Source organism: Phaseolus vulgaris, chromosome 3 (assembly GCF_051622355.1).
Source record: "Phaseolus vulgaris cultivar YP4 chromosome 3, ASM5162235v1, whole genome shotgun sequence".
NCBI classification, from domain to species: domain Eukaryota; kingdom Viridiplantae; phylum Streptophyta; class Magnoliopsida; order Fabales; family Fabaceae; genus Phaseolus; species Phaseolus vulgaris.
This window is the reverse complement of record NC_143500.1, coordinates 33,234,362-33,253,579: the sequence shown is the minus strand read 5'-3', so window position 1 is coordinate 33,253,579 and position 19,218 is coordinate 33,234,362. Positions and strand designations below refer to the sequence as shown.

Below are 19,218 nucleotides of genomic sequence, written 5' to 3'. Positions count from 1 at the left end.
CTTCAAGATTTACGGGCCTAATGCAAGTTATCCAAATTGAACAAAAATTCAGTATATAGTAGAATAAGTTGAGAGGATTAAACTTCTCAACTGACCCCACCAAGATTGATGACTAAATCCTAAGGAAAAATAGAGAACAAAGGAACTTTAGAGCAAAAATGAACTTACTCGGTTTAAAAATATGATCGGGTAGAAATGTTCCTTAACTCCTCTGTTACAATATGATATGATCAGATTCTAAAATAAATGAGATATGAAGTGAGAAATTAAGAGAGAAGGAAGAGGAGAGAAGTTGGTAGAGAGAGAAAGTGATTTGGAAGAAAGAAGAAGAAAGTGATCGTGTGGGATGGGGGAAGTGTGGGGTGGGGGGAAACCTTCTGCTTTTAAAAAAAAAGTGTTGTTACAAAGTTATATATAAATATACAAATTAAAAAGATTTCAATATCAATAAGATTGAATAATTATTTCATATAATTAAAACCATATTCATTTTTATAATTCAAAATATTTTTTCTTTAATCGCGTGTATTACAAGTAATAAACAAAAGATAAAGAAAGCTATGAAACACTACGTACATATACTTAGAAGAATGTTACCAAAATAAAAAATAATTATTAAAGAAAGAATTAGTTTAAAAAATAAAATTTCTTAACTGACGATTAGTAAAATCTCAAAAAACTCACTGACAAAAAAAAAGTTAAGAGTAGGAAAATTTAGAACAAAAATAGACATTTTAAATTAAATTTTGATAACCGGAACTGTTTTTAAATTTTACTACCTTCCAGTCGATAAGATTTATTTGCGAAGAAAAAAAGAGTAACAAATTCCTTAACAAAGAGACAAATTAAAGATGAGTTGAAAAGGGAATTGGTGATAAAAGAAAATAATTTGGAAGAAGACGAAGAAAGGGTGTTTTATCCACCACCCCATCATTTATAAAAAAAAAAAAAAAAATCTTATTTAATTATTTATCATTATGGAAAGCTTTTTCCGAAATATAATTTGAAAATATTATTTCACAAAACATATTTTAGAACATGTATAATGTTCAAAAAAATAATTTTTCAGAAATATATTTTATAAATTCTAAAAAATATGTTTCGGAAACATTTTAGAAAAAATAATTTAGAAGTCCTTTTAAAAAGGTTTAAAATAATTTTTGCCAGAATATATGGGGTTGAGAGAGAAATTTGTTGGGTGCACAAAGAAACACCCAAGAAAAAATAGAAGATAAAAAAAACTGGAACTAGGCCCAATTCTTGTGATAAATTTATTACATTTAAATATTTTCTCTAAAGTAATTTATTTTCTCAATAAATACATTACATTTTATACTATAAATATTTACATCGACATAATTTATTCAAAACAAAAAATAAAAAAAATCTTTACAAATTTAGAATATGAGTCAACCACGATGTTTACAAGAAAAACATTAAAGGATCCATTTTCTACTGAAATATGGTAGAAATTAAATTAATTTTAGAGATCTTAGATGTTAATGTTATGCAATGAATGACTCCGATGTTTAAAACATAAAAACAAATAATAGCGGGTGACAGCTAACAAAGGAAAATAATAAAAAAAGAATGAGAAAAAGAAGTTTCCTTCGAAATTAACGAACATGAACACCAAAACCAATGTCTATATATGTTCCTCTTGTTCAAGTGCTTTGAAATCCTGTTAATATATATATACATATATGGGTGGCTTAGCTAAGATAAGAAGACACCATGTTGTGAGCCTGGTGGTGGCAATAGGATTGTGCATCACTGCTGTTGAATGCACCAAACATGTGAGCATCAAGAACAGTCTAGGATCTGGAAAAAACATGAGTTTGCATTGCCAGTCCAAGGACAATGATCTGGGACAGCAAAACATAGAAAATGGGAATGAGTTTGGGTGGGACTTCTCTGACAATGTTTTTGGAAGCACTCTGTTTTTCTGTGATCTGGGGTGGCAAAATGTTGAGCACTACCATTTTGATGCTTATTCCTTCGGCAGGGACAGGGTACGATGTGATGGTGCAGGATGTTCATGGCTAGTATCTGCTGAAGGCATTTATGGCTTCAATGGACAAACGGGCTTCTGGGAATTCATGTTCCAATGGCCAAATTAATTCATCATTTCATGAAATTCAACCTAAATCACACATCTATTTTCTGAGAATGATTATAATAATAAACACCTACTTTCAGTCTCCTATGTTCTTTTGCTTCTTGTCACTCTTCTTAAGTCTGGGGTGATTATTATCACCTTTATTCTATTAGTGTTAGTTTAATATCGATAAGTATTTATCCTTACGTTCAATTTACGTTTAATATTTTGTTTAGAGGTTAAGGTTAAAGACCATTTAAATACAATTTCATTTATTAATTTTTTAGAATATTTTTTTAAAGATAAAATGATGACGAAATCTTAATATAAATTGCAATGATTATCTTCATAAATCTATCTGAACGGATTCGAGTGCAACCATTGATATTCTCTATCCCTTCCTATGCAATGATGGAAGTAAAACATTAAGAAGGTGAGTAATAAAAAAAAATATCACATCGGTGATAATATCTCTTGCGTTAAAATATGTAAAGAAAAAAAAATAAAAGATGTAGAACACAATAAAAGAAAAGAAAACATTAATATAGAGATGTTATATTTAATCAAGGTATGCAATATTCAAATGTGTAAGTTGTGGTTTTTATTTATTTTAGAATATTATATTATTTATTCTAAAATATACTTTTGTTGCTAAAGAAACAAATTAATATATTTATTAATATCATAATATATGATTATTCATTCATATGTATAAATATTTAATGTTAGCATTATTATATATTTATTAGCATTTAATATATACTAATAAATATAAATTAATATGTTAATAAATATGAAGTATTATATTTATCTTAAACCTTCTTTATTAATGAGAGATAGTAGGAAGATTTTTAAGATATTTCCACAATTCATCTAGACGAATTATTTTCTTTCTCTACAGTTCATTTTCTTGAAATATAGTAATTAAGATTAATTATTTATTAAAACCATTAAATTTTAAGAAAGTAAATTATGAAAATGAGAAATATTTTCCTCAAAGTTTTTTTAAGAATAACTTAATATCCTTTCTCTATCTGTAATATGTCCAATATAGTTTTGATTCATGTGTTAAACCAAAATTTTAACTGCGGTAATTTAGAGGTGAAGGTGTGTGAGCTTCCAACCCTACTATCATTTTTCAAATTTCTTCATTTTTTTTAAGTAATCATGTCACTCCAATTTTTGTTTAGCTCTTTTAATTTTATTAAAAATATTTTAACTCTCACTGGGAAAAAGAAAATTTTGGTCCCTTTATATGTAAACCTCTACCTCACTGCTTGGATTGTTATGTTCATCATTATATCATTTGTAAAATTACTTCTTAACATCATATAAGTAAAATATGTTAAATATTCTTTAAAAGATAATGAATTCAACCACAAAAACATCACAAATCTAAAACTTGCACAACTTAAACTAAAATGAAAAATAATCACATCATTATAATATTTGAAAGATTTTTATGTTATACCTTTTTTCAATTTTTAAAAAATAAAAAATATTTCTTGATTCATGATGGAACCAATTTCATGCCTGAGATGGATATGGAAATCATCTCATGGCTTTTTTAAGTACAAGACCTTTTACACAGAGATGAAAATATTTTTTTTTTTATCTTCAATTTATAAAACTAATAAACATTTTAAAATTTGGAAATTAAGATTTAGACCTGTGTTGGGGAGATTAATAAAGCCCTGGATTCTATTACTATGGTCTTTCGATATTCTTTTTATTGATACTAGGCGAATCCATCTTTTTTATTTTTATTATTTATTTATAATTATATTTAATATTAAAAATAAAATAAAATATTTTATTATTTATATATTATATTATCAGTATAAATTAATAACTCATTTTAATAGATATAAATACACATTAGAAAACACATTTTTTTATTGTATCTGTGATTGAAAACATAACTAAAATAGTTGTTATATATAACAATAATTTAATTATGATTAGATATATTTAAAATCTTAGTTTATATCTTAATTTATAATATTGGTTGATTTATTATAATAAATATATTTATCATATAATATTTATAATTGTTTATTAAAATTTCAAAATTTCAAAATAATTAAAATAAAATAAAATAAAATATTAATAGAAAAATAAAATAGAATAAAAATTGTAAAAAAACGATTTTAAAGAGAAATTTTTTATATAAATATTATGTTATTTTTACTCAAATTAATCCTATTTTAATTATTAAACTTTGTTTTAAACTCTTTTAGAGTCTGTTTGGATGTACTGTTCACAGACAAAGAAGTGAGGAGATATCCGCTATTTAGATTTCGGGTTTTGTGGGGAAGAGAATGTTAGGATATATATGTGAATAGTAAATATTTTCTCCCCTCAAAATGAAGAGAGGTAGAAGGAAAGTGACATCAACATATAATTTACCCTCATTTATTTTTTTATTTTCCATCACTACAAGATTTTTAATATTAAAAAAATAGTATTTTGTTTATTTATACGAGATGTAATTTATTTTATAATTTTATAATATGTATTTAATATTTTAATAAATTATTTGAGTTTTTGTTTTTATTTAATTTATTATTGTGTTTATATTAATATATTTTTGTGTATAATTATTATGTTTATGAATTATAATTTATTTCATTATAATTTTTTATGAAATTATTTTTATTATTAATTACCTTAATTTTTGTTTAGTATTTTTTATTTTTCATTAGTACAGGGTTTTTAATATTAAAAAATAATACTTTATTTATTTATATAATATCTGATTTATTTTTTGATTTATTTTTTAATTTTATAATACATGTTTAATATTTTAAGAAATTATGTGAAGTCCTATTTTTATTTAATTTTTTGAATACATATTTTTTTTAATTATAGTTTTTAAATTATATCTATTTATATTTAATACATATTTATTTTTTCTAATTATAATTTTTAAATTTATGATTATGTATTTTTAAAAAAACTCATTTTATTATTAAATTTTTTAATAAGTAAGGATAAATTTGTAAAGTAATATTTAACACCTTTAAAAAAATTTCAAAATTCTTTCAGAATTATTACATCACTCACAAACTTCCATTAATTTTTCTCACACATCTACAATCCATCACGTTAAACTCAACCGTAGTTATTTCTTGTTTTCTTTTCTTTCTTCTTTATTATATCTTTTGATAAAGTTTAACGTTTTGCCTTTATTTTCTTTGTGTCGCGTTTGTTTAAGTTTGTAAATCCAATTCTCATAAATTTTAATATTATATCTTACCTTAAAACAGTTAGTGAGTCAATGGTCCTAAATAATTAGAATAATTTTTAATTTAGATAAGTGCATTTTTATTCTATAAATATTTAATTCTTTTTTCTACTAATAAATTTGAGTTTAATATTGGTTTATTTAGTTAAGTATATAGCCTTTGATCAAAGTTTGATTTTATTTTATATTGTTTTAGGTTTCTAGAGTTTTTGTGTTCTCTAACCTACCTTTAGTTATTGCTTAGAATACAAGTTTCTTTCAAATAAAGATAAGTTATATTTGACAAACTCTTATTAATGACTTACATTGTAGAATTTAATTAATGAGTTACATTGTAAAATTTAAATGAATCTAAATCTAGGATGACTTTATGTATGTTATGAAAGGCATGAAAGTGACTTTGTCTTGATTGAATGACAAAATGTGATTTGACTTAAGTTAGGTGCATTTTGGATAAGAAATGTCTTTTGGTTGAGTTGTAAATGACTAGATTATTGTATTGAAGCATGAATTTAATAAAAGTGAATCTAATTTGAACTTTGAATGATAATTTTGAGTTGTAATATGTATTTGAGCATTTTGAACTTGTTAAGTAAATTTAAATGTTAGTATAATTTTTATTAGTTTTGGAAAAGTATATTTTTGTTCTTTAACTTTTATTCAATGGAGATTACGTCCATCACTTCAACATTTTCTTCTTTGTCTTTTATTATTTAGATTCCATATTATCCAATTCCATAAAGAACTAAATCCTCTTTTGTTGAAATTAAACATAATTACCAAACTCTCTTGTATTTTTTTATTATATTTATATACAATGTTATATTATTTTTTTTTATTTGTGTTTAATTTTTATGTTTATTGTTCATTGTGATCTAATCAATAATTAATTAGTTGAAGTTATAAGAGATTAAAACAAATTTAGTTATTCGACTAAGATAAGACAACAAATAAATCATTCATCAGGATATCATAAAATGACTTATTAATCATCTTTAAATCTCTTAATGCAAATTCATTTTATTGAGTTGACATTTATGGTTTCTTTTAAGAGATTCGAAAATAATTTTTCATGATAAAGATTGATGACAATAAAGAAGATAAAAGTCTTTATTTTTAAGCTTAATAATACAAGAGAACAAGATGGTGAAGTCTGATCCCAACAATATCCATGTCAATGTCTCACTAGCTTTCTTTCAAAAATACCAAAAATATTATGATGTTTAATTTTAATTTTTCTTTTAAGTTCTTGTCATTTGATTTTACTTCATGTTTTATCATTTATTTTATACATAGTATAATTATTAGTATTACACCAAATCTTATGAATTTGATATTCTTACTTATTTTTTAAACTACTAAGAATAATGATGCACTTGACAAAAAATCAACTATTTCACTAAATATTTAAATCATCTATATTAAAATCTCAAGTTCTGAGAAATTCAAAGATTTTATATACATTTAGAATATACAAAAGTTTGGATATTGACTATTTTAAATTATTTGTGTAGAGTTAAACCTAAAAGAAGATAGTATTAGAAGTTTATTTTCATACATTAACATTCTCACACATATGCTATATTTATTATCTTTCTAAAATAATTTTAATTTTATAAAAAATCGTTCTTAAATATTAGTGTAGGTCTTCCTTTTATGTATGAATATTTGATCATGTAACAAAAATTTATAGTTATTTAACTGATTTTAAGAGTACTAAGATTTTATTTAAATTATTGAAACTACAATGATTTAAACAATTTATTTGTTATTTAATAATAATATATTTTTAACTATAAATACATTTTAATTATTTTGACTTTATTTAATGAAATTTGTTCTAAACTACATAATCCCTCTTTTTATAAAAATTGAAATAAGTACACTAAACGATAATCTACTTATATTATTTTGACTATAAATACATTTGAATTATTTTGACTTTATTTAATGAATTTTTTTCTAAAACACCCAACTTTAATTAGTGCCTAACATTTGGTTAAATTATTACAATACGCGTATTTCGTTTAATGAGAAAACATTTTAGAAACAAAGTAACTGTTGGTAAAATTGAATAAAGTCATTTTTTCTATTACTAGTTAGATGATTATTCCTATTAGAAGTAAATATTTTGTCTTCGTTTGATCATAACTCATTTTTCTTAAGTAATAAATACCTCATTTTTTATTTATTTATCAATCATAATTAAAATATGCATTTTTCATAGAGTTTGTAAATATTAAAATAGACCATAGCCACCAAATATAGCTTAAGCATTAATTATTAATATGCTTTACAAATATTCTAAATTTTAATTTCCTCCGAAATTTTCAAAATTAAACTACATAATCCCTATTCTATAAAAATTTAAATAAGCACATTACGACAATGCGTTTTGTAACAGCGTGTTGTTTTTAAAAAAACAGACCCCTGCACACATTATTCTTCCTTATCTCCATTCTCTCTCTACAATTCTCTTCTCTCCCTCTCTCTTAATTTCTCTCCCAATCTTCATCTATTTTAGAATCTGATCATATCACGCTGTAGCTGAGGAGTTCAGGAACATTTCTACCCAATCATATTTTCAAACAGAGTAAGTTCATTTTTACTCTAAATATTCTTTGTTCTCTGTTTTTTCTTAGGATTTAGTTATCAATCTTGGTAGGGTCAGTTGAGAAGTTTAATCCTCTCAACTTATTCTATTATATACTGAAATTTTGTTCTATTTGTATAATTTACATTAGGCCCGTAAATCTTGAAGCTTATCCAAACGGTGAGGAATAAAATTCTAAAAGTTGCTTGGAAAGCAAGCAATTGAGGTAAGGGAAGCTAAATTTTTTTTTTTTAATAGCACCCTAGGATAGAAGATCTGGATGTGGAAGGGACGTGGTCCCAATATGCAATTTCTCTTGCAGGGATGTTGTGTGTTTATATATATTGGATTGTTTGTTTATATATTATTTAAATTTGTGGAAATATTCGGTTTTGATAATTTAGTATTAAAGTGTTATTTTTTATGTCAAATAAAATTTTGAATATTGTGGATCGTATTTGGAATGATATTGTATGATGAAATGGTGTGGAATTGAATTCATACATTTGGGATAATGTATGGACTGATGTTTGATGTGTATTAAGTATTGATGCATATGTGGTAACAGAGATTTCACTGATGATCTAAGTTACATAGACTAAGATATCAGGTGGTGAGAAGCTGATGGGGGAGTTCATGCACACCGTGACATATGACATGCACGGCTTGGGTGTATTGAACTTACCCTGATCCTTTCTGTTGGATTCGCTGGTAATCTTTGGATCAGGTGTTAATCTCTGGTAGGACTTACTTAATACGGGTCTTCCGGAAGACGTTGTTTGTTGAATATCTTGGATGTGTAGATCCATGTGAGATTTATGTGATTGTTTTAATGTTAGGATTTGAAGAAGATTGTATAATTTGAGAAATTGATCATGTAACTTGATTTTTCTCTTTTGATTTAATTGGATATATTATAAAATTCTATTTTCACTAGCTTACCCTTGCTTTTCTTGCTGTGCTTGAACTGCGATGACTGTACTACGTACACGAGCAGATGATCTTACAGGTATCTAAGGTGTCTGAGGATCAGAAGAGTTTTAAGGCGTTGATTTTGAAACTTATATTGTAAATATTTGTATTTTCATATGGAGCGTTTTGAAAAACTGTAAGCTTGTATGAAAATATGTAGAACCCTGTAATAGCTATATGTAAATTATGGGGTGTTACACTTTTAACTACCATTATTAAACAAGAGCGTCTTTAAAAACGTTTCTTCAATACAAATGTTTTACCGATTTTTTTCTCAATTTTTATAATTTTCAATATCTTTAATCGTAGCTTGAATTCAACTTTTTAAAAGAAATGGCATAACATTAAATACGATAATTTAATAAACAATATTATAACGGTAGAATATTGAAATAAGCTTTAAATAAAGCTATAATAATTTTAATAAAGTATTGGAACTTTTAATTAATTTAAAAATCAGAATGTACTACAAATAATAGTAGGGATAATCGCGCTTCACTTTAGTTCAAATCTTTTTATAACAAATCCTTCCATACATAAGACTTAAAATATTATCCAAAGTTAAATGCGATTCAAAATTTATTTGAATTTGAATTTAATATAAAATTTGAGTTAGATTAAACAAATATTTTAAGTGAACTTGTCAAGTAAATAGATATGTTGTAAAAAAATTACATAATTATTATAACATCAATATTTTGAACTTGTACTTACATCTATAAACAAGTTACAGTTAGAAATTACAGTAGAAACAGATCATTTGAAAAAAAAAAATCAAAATATTCCCCTTTGATCGATTTGTGATTTTTTTTTCCGATTTGTAGTTAATTTTTTTATTTTGACGGATCTGTTTTGAACACCTACCTCTAAATAATAATAATCCTAACGTCTGAACTGCCTGTTATGAATACTTCTGCTTTGTTGAAGCTGAGGTAAGTGTGAGCGTGTTGATGTCGTCAATCATATCTAAAATAAATTCTAACAAGGATCAGCATCAACCATCAATATGACTAACACAAAACACTGAAAGCTCCAAACAATGTTATTATGCCACCAATGTCAGCAACAAAAGAAACAACATAAAACATGAAAATGCAAAACCAGCATTTGAACGGTATTATGGAAGCAAATTAAAACTAAGCATGAAAAATCAAAATCAACATACAAAGATTTGAAAGACCAACAGTGGCGGTAAGAGCAAAAGAGCCAAAATCACAAGCAAAATAAAGGCTAGGTCAACTAGTATGTGACATACAAACATCATGAAGCTACGAGGTGTGTCACCAAGAGGCAAGCCAAACTGAAGAAGCAGGCATTGGTTTACTCTACCATCAACTTATCCTCCTACTTTCTTCTTTCTCAATGGATTCACAGTAAAGTACTTCAAATGAAGAGGAAATAACGTGGTATGGATAATCGGCCCAATCCAAACCACGAAGTATAACTAAGTCTCATTATTTGCTTTCATTTTAATACTCATTATAGCTTGATAATTATTGATCTTAATGTCCCCTCCCCACCCATTGATTGATTATTTGTAAGGCTCAAAAGTTCTTTTAAGTTGCCACGATTGGTGTTAAATAGGATTACAAAGTCTCCAACTCCAGTAACTGGCACAAATATGTAACCAACTTACCGGTTCGATTGAAGGATAGCTAAGTAAGGGTCAGACAGTTCCAATTCTCATTCTCATTCAAATACAGGTACAACAGGTATTATGGGATTTGAATTCAAAATTGCACTCTCAAACAGCCAATTCCCCTCTATGTCATCCATCACTAAGGATCAGCTATGACCATGATTACACCACAGAAACCACCAGTATTTTAATCAGTACTATAAAATGGCTGATGGTTTAGGACATTCTCCCTCTTTTACGAAAGAAAATCTTCTCTTAACGGAGTGAGAACCCTAAAATGTGAAAGCATTAGAGAATGCCTCTGCATCGTCGAGTCTCCTTGGAGTAGTCTATGGCAGTAACTTCGGTTACCTGGGCTGGGCAACATGAGTTCCAACCTAAACCTTGAAAGTAAGTGTTTTTTCGGTCCAATTTTTCTTTTTGTTCCTTCTATTTGTTTGTCTAGTACAAATATAAATTGATCTTTGAGTGCATTGACTCACGGTTTCCCGATTAAAGTTTTCACATAAATGACTCTAGTCTTTTATAAGTATTTGAAATGAACACATATTTTTCTTTATATTTTATATGAAAAGACTTATATAAAAAGCAATGAAAATTTTAATCCCCCAGAAACATTCTTCTTTCAAGGATCAATTTGGGTATTTAGTATTTTTTTTCCATTTCTTCATCCACTTTCTCATGTGTTTTTGCTCGTGTAGTTGCTGCTCTGTTTATATCATTCTCGTTACTTTATTTGTTCAAAATATCAAAACCTATTATTTGTTTGTTGTTCTTATGTTTGCTTATAAAACACCATTCCCAATTATAGGATAATGTCAAGCACCCGAAAGAAACCAAAGCAATGCATCCTCACATTACTAAATGAAATATTAGTGTTTTTATGAATTATGTTCAAGACTTTATATGATGACAATCATAAGTATTTTATAAATGTGTTCAATTTTTGTCAAGAAAATTCTGCCAAATCACTCTAGCATGAACAAATTCATTGCTCAATGTAATTGCTAAGCTGACATAACCTGTCATCATAATTCTATAACAAACATATGTTTAAACAAAATGTGACATATGTGAAATCTCTATATCCAAATGTACTATTTACCAGAACCTGTAGTGAACTAAAATCACCTACCTCGCAAATCTGTCGAGTCTCCGGCGGCGCAACTCATCCAAAGGAAGGCCGTCAGAACGGGAACTCCTCTGAAAAGAAGAGAACCCATCGACACCGTTACTCGTCCCACACATCTCACACACACTCCGCAACCCAGAATTGTTCTCATACGTACACGTCTGGCATCTCCACGCCCTGTTAGTTCCCACAGTCCCCCTTCCAGTGATCCTTCCCCGCCGTGGCAAGAACTTGAAAGGCCACTTCAAAAAATCAGTTACCCCTCTAACGAGCAACGTTATGGGATTAGAACCCGAATAAGTGTTCCTCAACTTGACATAAAGAAGCCCTGCGAGAATGCCACCGAGATGCCCAATAAACGAGACACCCGGCACGAGGAGCTGAACGAGAATCAATTCAGCCCAAGCGGCATAACGAGAGGGAACGATAACTCCATGGACGTAGGAGTAATCGCTGGATTGGGAATTGAGAACGACTTTCAAGGCGAAGAGGACGCCGGAGAAGCCAACGGCGTATTCGTTGTAGTAGGGTTTGTCGTAGTCGAAGAAGAGAAGCAGGGATTTGGATAAGATTAGGGTAACGCCCTGGGAGAGGAGAAGCACGGAAGCAACCATGGAAGCGAAATCGACGCTTCCCATTGACGTCTCCAACTGAAATCCTTTCCAGAGAAGCGATAGCATGTTGTAGACAAGGTGCGGTTCACCGATGTGGTAAAACGGCGACAGCAAGAAGCGTTTCAAGTCCTTGTTCTGTTGAAAGAATTAGAATTAGAATCTAGAAGCTTCAAATGAAACTATGATAGCAATAAGAAGAGGAATTGAGAAGCGACCTTGAGAATGAGGTGAGGGTTGAACCAGACTTGCTGGATCGGAGGAATGAGGGACTCGAAGAGGGAGGGGCGGAGATAGATGATAGTGTTGGCCGCGATGAGGGCGGCGGTCACCGGAGGTTTGTGCTCCGACCGGTAATACTCGCTGAAGGTGTGGAGAGCGAGGAGAGGGAGCATTCCCCGAGAAACCCTTTGCCCAATTCTCACTTCCATTTCCGTAAACTCTGAAATTCCAATTCCACACACACAAGAAAATTGAATTGAAGCCCAATATTTGACAGGGAAAACAAATAGTTAGGCCTTAGAGACCAAGGAACCTCAACCCTTCTAGAAGAATCCAGAGGTTTCCTTCAACTCTGAGACAACTTCTTCCACTGTTATTTATTTTTATAAAAAATATTCTAATTATAGTTTAATATTATTAACTACATTAATTGGTTATTTAACAATATTATAAATTATAAATTACATTTGAAAAAGGATCGATAGTTTATTTATTTTTACAGTCTTATACCTTGCTCACTATTCCTATTTTAGATTTTAAAGGTGTTTAAGTTTGTAACTGTTGTAATATGAGTTTAGGGTTTAGGAATATGATTTCAGAATAAAAGAAAAAGTAAGTTTCATAATTTATTTGAGTTTATTTTTCAAAAAATTGGGTACTACTATTAATTGATTAGAAACTATAATTGGTTTAATTTTTAAAGGAAGTACTTAAAAGTAAAAGAAAAAAACTTAGCTAACATTTAAGTCAGTTTATTTTTATAAATTATTTTTTCTTTATTCTAGATTTGTGAAAACAAATGTGTTTATTTTCTTACCTAATAAAAAATTTAAAAAATTAGTTATTATAATAAACATAAAAATAAAAATTTACTAAAATTTATATTAAAATTATTAAAAATGTGTCCATAAAAAATATTTATAACTTTTTTTATAAATTTTTTATCATTTTACTATGGATACAATTTAAAAAAAAAGTTAATAAAGTACAGCTAATTAAGTTTAAAATAATAATAAAATAAAAAAATTGTATATAAAAATAGTTATGAAATAAAAGGTAATATTGTTCCACAAAGCACAAAAGCACAAGCATTCTTATGCTGGAAAATGTAATGTTGTTACTTAAATTTGCTTTTTCTTACAAAATTAATCTAACCAGGTGATTTGGGTTCTACGTTGTGTTTGTTAGGTGGATCAAAATTGCAAAGTGAATGAGTGACACAAAAGAAGAAATAGAATGGAAAATAGATAAGTAAAAAAATTGTAATCCTGATATGAAAGATTAAAGAACATATAGTAATTAGATAATTTAAGTAATTATATGCTATTGATTAAATCTATTCTTTCTTCTTCAACCATATGTTTGTTGGAAGCAAACAAAGAATAAAGGTTGAAAAATCATCCCAAAGTATAATGTTGTCGGGAAATTTCCTATTATTCCATTAGTTTCAACAATGAAAGGTGTTTTCAAGTCATAACTTAAGTAAAATTGAAAAAGAAAAAAAAAAGAATTATTTATTAGTTTTCAACCTGACAAATACTATCCAGTGTCATTACTAATAGTTTTGGGTAATATATTTTTATTTCAATTTATAGTTAAATTTACACATTTAGTTAAGTAACTAATTTTAACCTTTTAATAAGAATTTGGACAAATTTATTATTCAAATCACTAAAAAAATATTGGATGGGATTGAATTTTTATATTAAATCTAATTTAACTTATTGGTTGGATTGGATTGAGTTAAAATTTTATTTTTTTAAATTTTTAATTTTCAAATATTAACTAAATTAAAAACTAACACAATATTTATAAAAAATAATTGAAAGGTTGAAATAAGTTAATAAATCAAGTCATAACATATTTGTTTAAACTAATTTAAACATGATACAATTTGTTCATAACATGGGTGTTAATTTGTTTTTGAGTGAGTTGGTTTAGGGAGAGTAAGTTTTAACCTAATCATAAACTAAACATAACACAATATAATTGGATTGTATTAGGTCTAAGTCTAGATAGATTATCAAATAACTATATCTAATGAGCATCTTTACAACTAAGCTCATCTTAAGATCCATTATAAGCAGGTGTAATATTTTAAATAACAATAAATTTGAAAATGTTATATAATTAATAAACTTAATGTTACAACTAATAAGTGGTTGGGTGGAGTGATATTGGATATGTTCTTCTAGAATATATAAAGAAACTTAACTCCTCAAATTTATAGGCTATATTAATACCAAAGATATGGAAAATAAACAAACAGCATCAGTGGTTTTGTGGAAGAATGGTACCCTCCTATAGCATTGCTCTGAGTTTGATTCCAGGCTAATGCATTTGTTTTTATTTTTCATCACGGTTACAATGTTAACAAAATTTTATTCATGAAGTATACCAAATTACTAGTCAACATTTACAAGGGACCCTGCAGAACTGAAATTCCGAGGGTCTGCAGTTTTTAAATGCTGCAAAATTCTATAAACCTTTATTTCTTTCTTTTTGCTTTTTCCTACAAACAATTTGACATAGTAATAACACCAAATCATGGCTAAGCAACTTCAGCAAATCCGATACGGAGATTGCCATGGTCAAACACTGTGTGATATGCCCCCAAGAAAAGATCTCCAAGAACCCTGCAACCATACTTCAACTGTCATATACTATTTCAACTACTAACAATAATATGCTGCAGGAATTTCATTCGAATATTATTCATTACCAGAGGGGACCTTGTGGTGGTGGCACATCTAGAGGAACAAAACCACCATAGCAGACAGTGGAGCAACCTTCTTCAATTCTTAGCATATACTGAGAACAAAAAAGGAATATTAAATGTGTAAACTGTTAATATTAGTGGCCAAATATGGAGTCTAGCAACCAACAAAGCTTTGCTATATTTATTCAAGGAAAAATGAAAAGAGCCAAAGCAACTTGAACTAGGTAGCTAACAAACATAGTGCCTTATCCATGCTCATTTTTCTAGACCAATTGACCATAGAATTCAGACCTGTTTTGGAGAGAGGGGAAATGATTTGTTTCCAATAGTGAATGTAATTTGTGGCATGGTGTCAATACGGTTGCAGTCTATAAATGTTTGTCCCACAGGATTGGGAAGCTTCTCACACAGCTTTTACAGAAAAAAACAAAGAGCTTGTAAGTGCAAAATTGGAAAAAGTAGAGCTATTGAATACTCAATTCAAAAGTAAAATCGATCAATCTGAGATTTAACCATTGTGCAACAATTACCTCATCAACATATTTTAATATTTTTTCCTTTGTATTCTTTTGCTTAAGCTGAACTTGAATCCAAAAAACTATCATGTCACAAAAAGTACACAAGGGGCTCTCCTTTGTTCTTGACTCACCCCAACTTTCATTATGTGCAGCTGTTTCAATAACATCACTGCAGGTTAAAGGTAGACTTTGGTTAAGAGAATCGAAATAAAGGAACGAGTCTCAAAAGAAACAAGAGGAGGAAAGTGAGAGGTAGTGTACTTCTTTATATATGTTCTATTACGTGAGCAGAGTCCAATGTCAACGCATATAATTTCAGGCTTTAACTGAAGACATATAAAATATACAAAGAATAGTTAAATTCCCGTTGAGCTTGGATAATCACTGAGTATAAGGAGATAGGTATAGAGAACAAACCCCAGAAATTATATATTCCCATATGGAATCGCCATAGTTATGGACGATGTTTTTACATTCATAACTCACATATCCTTCTGCTCCAATGGCATGGTTAATTTGAGTCACAATTTTCTGCAAACAAAAACTTGTGAGAGAAGAGACACCAAACAAAAGTGAAGAACCAAAAAAAGTACCAAGACAATGTTTGAGATCATACAGTTGGACCGGCTATCAGAGATGTTCCTGAGTCAATAATAGCTGCACAACCACCCGCACATAGCCCTGCAAAATTCAAATTTTATTTTGTGAGTCAAGTCTATGAAATATTGTGAAGAAATGAATTAGAATCAGTTGTATAAGTTGGCAGTTAAAAACACACTGATACTGTGAGAATGAACCTATAGGAGAAATTCAATGAAAAATTAACACCCTGAACATTGTATGTAGCAACTTGTAACTGATATAGAATCTTGAGCAATTTCAATCTTTTCATACATTTTTTTATCAATATCTTTCATAACTATAAGCAACAATGAAAAAACAAGGCATGTAGATTAACATCAAGCGGAGTAGAAAATGAAAGGGAGAGAACCTGTTGGATTGTTTGCAAGTAGAATATCTCCCACGTCAATCTGGAGATGAAAGCACAAAATGTCAATATCCACATGGTTGATGCTAAGAGCCACACAGAAATAAATAAAGCTATAAATATAGTAGACCTGCCAATAATCTTTATGAGTAAGTGGAACATAAGTATGGTCACCCTTAAAGTGTTTCCAGTCAATACCACCAAAGACAATCTCACCCCCTATCTTTGACATTGGGTCTGGGTTTAGCCAGAGGGAGAAAATCTTTTGAGTCACGTGCCCTTGTTCTATCATGTTGTACCTGCATTCACGGAACTAATCACTGTATTTAAGGCATCAAAAGCTATGAGGGGATACTTTGATTTTTCTTCTATCCTTGTCACCAAAGACAATCACAGCACTAAGCATGTGCTCTTCTTCACTCATTATTGAAAGGGAAAAATTAAAGATCAAATATTGCAAGGAATAATTACCACACTGGTGTGACTTGTCCCACTGAGTTATTCAGGAATCCAAGTCCAAGTATCCCATCAAAATGATGTGCTAAAAACGCTAGAGGTCCTTCCTTTGTAATCTCAGCAAATTGCTGGATGGAAAGGAACTAACCATCAGAACAACCAACAGTACAAATATATTTGAAGCGCATGAAACCCATTGAATGAAAATACTAATTAGAGTCATAATACTGACCTGATCTTTGACGATGAGTTCCCCTACTCTTAAATTATCTTGGCTGAAGAAACCAGGAATGTGTCCACGGCCATAAGGGATCCTACAAGATGTTCCTGGAGTTTCCAAACAAAAACTTTAGTATAAGCATATCATGTACTATAACAAGTTAAATGCTAACAAAATATTATCTAATACACTCATTTATCTAGTGAAGTTCATGTAGGTCTCACTAAATATAAGTTTCATTTCCCATTTGGTAAGTCATGTTCTTGATTAGTAGGATTAACGTGAATTTCAACTAGTAAGACATAGTGTGTTGGTGCTGGCTATATCTCCTCAGTACAACAAATACAAGCTTTGAACATGTAAAACCAAATGGAATAACTTCATGGTCAATGTCATGCTAATTCAGACTTACCTATTTTCGTGTAGGTGTTAGATAGCTTGGATCTATACTTGGAATGAAAATAGCAAGCAATCTGCAGGTAGTCGTATATATCTTGTTTTAAAAATAAACTCAGTCAAAGAAAAAAAAAACAAAACTGAAAGAGTATTCAATTGCATCAGATCATAGGGTAGCTAACTTACAGACAAGATACATTTGGAAGAAGGAACCCAGAGATTCGAGCTTCCAGTATCAAACACAACTCTGAAGGTTTGAGGAGGTGACCCAATACCAATTTCTCCAAAATACTGTGCATCAAGATAATTCTTCAGATACACTGCATCTGGTTTTAAATGATGAACAGCCTCTCTGATCCTTGCAGAACTAAAACTGTTAACGTCCAAACTCCTCTTTTTTAGACCAACTCTTAATAACTCCTTATCAGAAGTTGTAACAACAGCCAAGGATCCAAGCCAAGCACACGCACACGTTACAACCAGCAAAAACTTGAAAGCCATGTTCTCAACTCATCTGTTAATTGGTAATTCAACACTTTAAAGGCATTTTCAGCTGTTCAATAGAATTCATAGCGCATGTATGTGTAGTTCTATAGTATAATATCTAATGATAAACTTGAAAAAGAAAAAGAAATACCTATTCTTAAAGCAAGGCCAATTGAGAAAGAGTTACGTTATAGTGCAGGGACGGAACTACAACACAGGTGTAACATGGCATTCATATATAAATCTAAGCATGATACGGTTGCTTGGTAGCTATTAATAAGTAGTGAGTAAGAAGGAAGTGTTAACATTTTGCTAGCCTTTCACCTAAAAAGACCAAAGTATGGCTCCTTCGAATTTTCACTTTGGTACTCCGAAGAGCACTTGGATTAACCGTGCATGGAAACCACAGCGTAGTTTCGCGTAGGATAATGCATTTTTTGGTACGGTAAACGAAGTAGCTGCAGCACTTGGCAACATACAATACAAGAATGGAGAGGTTCGATTAAGTGGACTATTAGGTATGTTATTCCACTTAAGTACGTGTAATACCGTTAAAAATTGTTGTCGCAAGGTTACTTATTCGGAACTTTTTAATGTTTTTATCTAATCCCATGCTCCTAATTAAAAAAGTTCCTACTTTCTATTCTGCACTGGGATTATTAATTATTATTTTTTCCCATAGGTTTCTGTTCTTGTTCAAAGTATATTGCTCCTTAAATATGAGCATTTCTCATCTCATTTCTCAAATCCTTATTTGTTCATGATAGGTATTTCATAAATGATTAATGTTTATTTGACATGCTCCGTATACTACACCCAATAAATAAATATTAGTATTTTAATTATTTTAAAAATTTATAATTTTGAAAAAAAATAACTTTTTTATATTTTGTATGTACTTTTATTAAGAGATTTTTTATT

At 29.0% G+C, this 19,218-nt stretch overlaps 3 protein-coding genes across 5 annotated transcripts; 1 reads left to right on the top strand and 2 right to left on the bottom strand.

Moving 5' to 3' along the window:
• The first annotated feature begins 1,625 nt into the window (after window positions 1-1,625).
• Window positions 1,626-2,200, top strand: LOC137805539 (self-incompatibility protein S1). The gene is given in 1 exon segment (XM_068605483.2): window positions 1,626-2,200. A coding segment is annotated over 1 exon segment (495 nt). The 3' UTR covers window positions 2,121-2,200.
• Window positions 2,201-9,538: 7,338 nt separating this feature from the next.
• On the bottom strand, window positions 9,539-12,863 carry RBL14 (RHOMBOID-like protein 14). Of its 2 annotated transcripts, XM_068607568.2 has the most exons (3): window positions 12,511-12,863; window positions 11,685-12,430; window positions 9,539-9,876 (listed from the first exon to the last, which is right to left on the bottom strand). In XM_068607568.2, the coding sequence occupies exons 1-3, from the start codon at window positions 12,721-12,723 to the stop codon at window positions 9,867-9,869; spliced, it is 969 nt and encodes a 322-aa protein (XP_068463669.1). In that variant the 5' UTR covers window positions 12,724-12,863; the 3' UTR covers window positions 9,539-9,866. The 2 variants fall into 2 exon arrangements, with proteins under 2 accessions (XP_068463669.1, XP_090156804.1); XM_090300678.1 differs by lacking the exon at window positions 9,539-9,876 and having other exon boundaries at window positions 11,681-12,430.
• Window positions 12,864-14,729: 1,866 nt separating this feature from the next.
• On the bottom strand, window positions 14,730-18,585 carry LOC137807111 (cyprosin). Of its 2 annotated transcripts, none has more exons than XM_068607569.2 (14): window positions 18,449-18,585; window positions 17,998-18,325; window positions 17,828-17,888; window positions 17,428-17,522; window positions 17,211-17,323; window positions 16,870-17,038; window positions 16,743-16,782; window positions 16,368-16,432; window positions 16,169-16,282; window positions 16,013-16,077; window positions 15,764-15,920; window positions 15,525-15,644; window positions 15,237-15,325; window positions 14,730-15,150 (listed from the first exon to the last, which is right to left on the bottom strand). In XM_068607569.2, the coding sequence occupies exons 2-14, from the start codon at window positions 18,310-18,312 to the stop codon at window positions 15,066-15,068; spliced, it is 1,488 nt and encodes a 495-aa protein (XP_068463670.1). In that variant the 5' UTR covers window positions 18,313-18,325; window positions 18,449-18,585; the 3' UTR covers window positions 14,730-15,065. The 2 variants fall into 2 exon arrangements, with proteins under 2 accessions (XP_068463670.1, XP_090156805.1); XM_090300679.1 differs by having other exon boundaries at window positions 17,998-18,346; window positions 18,449-18,543.
• Between the last annotated feature and the right edge of the window lie 633 nt (window positions 18,586-19,218).

Bases quoted from the DNA above. Each gene is read 5' to 3' on its own strand.
- RBL14 (XM_068607568.2), bottom strand. From the start codon at position 12,723: ATGGAAGTGAGAATTGGGCAAAGGGTTTCTCGGGGAATGCTCCCTCTC. The intron at 12,431-12,510 runs GTCGCTTCTCAA...TTCTTTCAACAG, and splicing joins ACCCTCACCTCATTCTCAAG to AACAAGGACTTGAAACGCTT.
- LOC137807111 (XM_068607569.2), bottom strand. From the start codon at position 18,312: ATGGCTTTCAAGTTTTTGCTGGTTGTAACGTGTGCGTGTGCTTGGCTT. The intron at 17,889-17,997 runs GTAAGTTAGCTA...GACTACCTGCAG, and splicing joins CTTCCAAATGTATCTTGTCT to ATTGCTTGCTATTTTCATTC. The intron at 15,645-15,763 runs GTAATTGTTGCA...TTTCTGTAAAAG, and splicing joins TATTAAAATATGTTGATGAG to CTGTGTGAGAAGCTTCCCAA.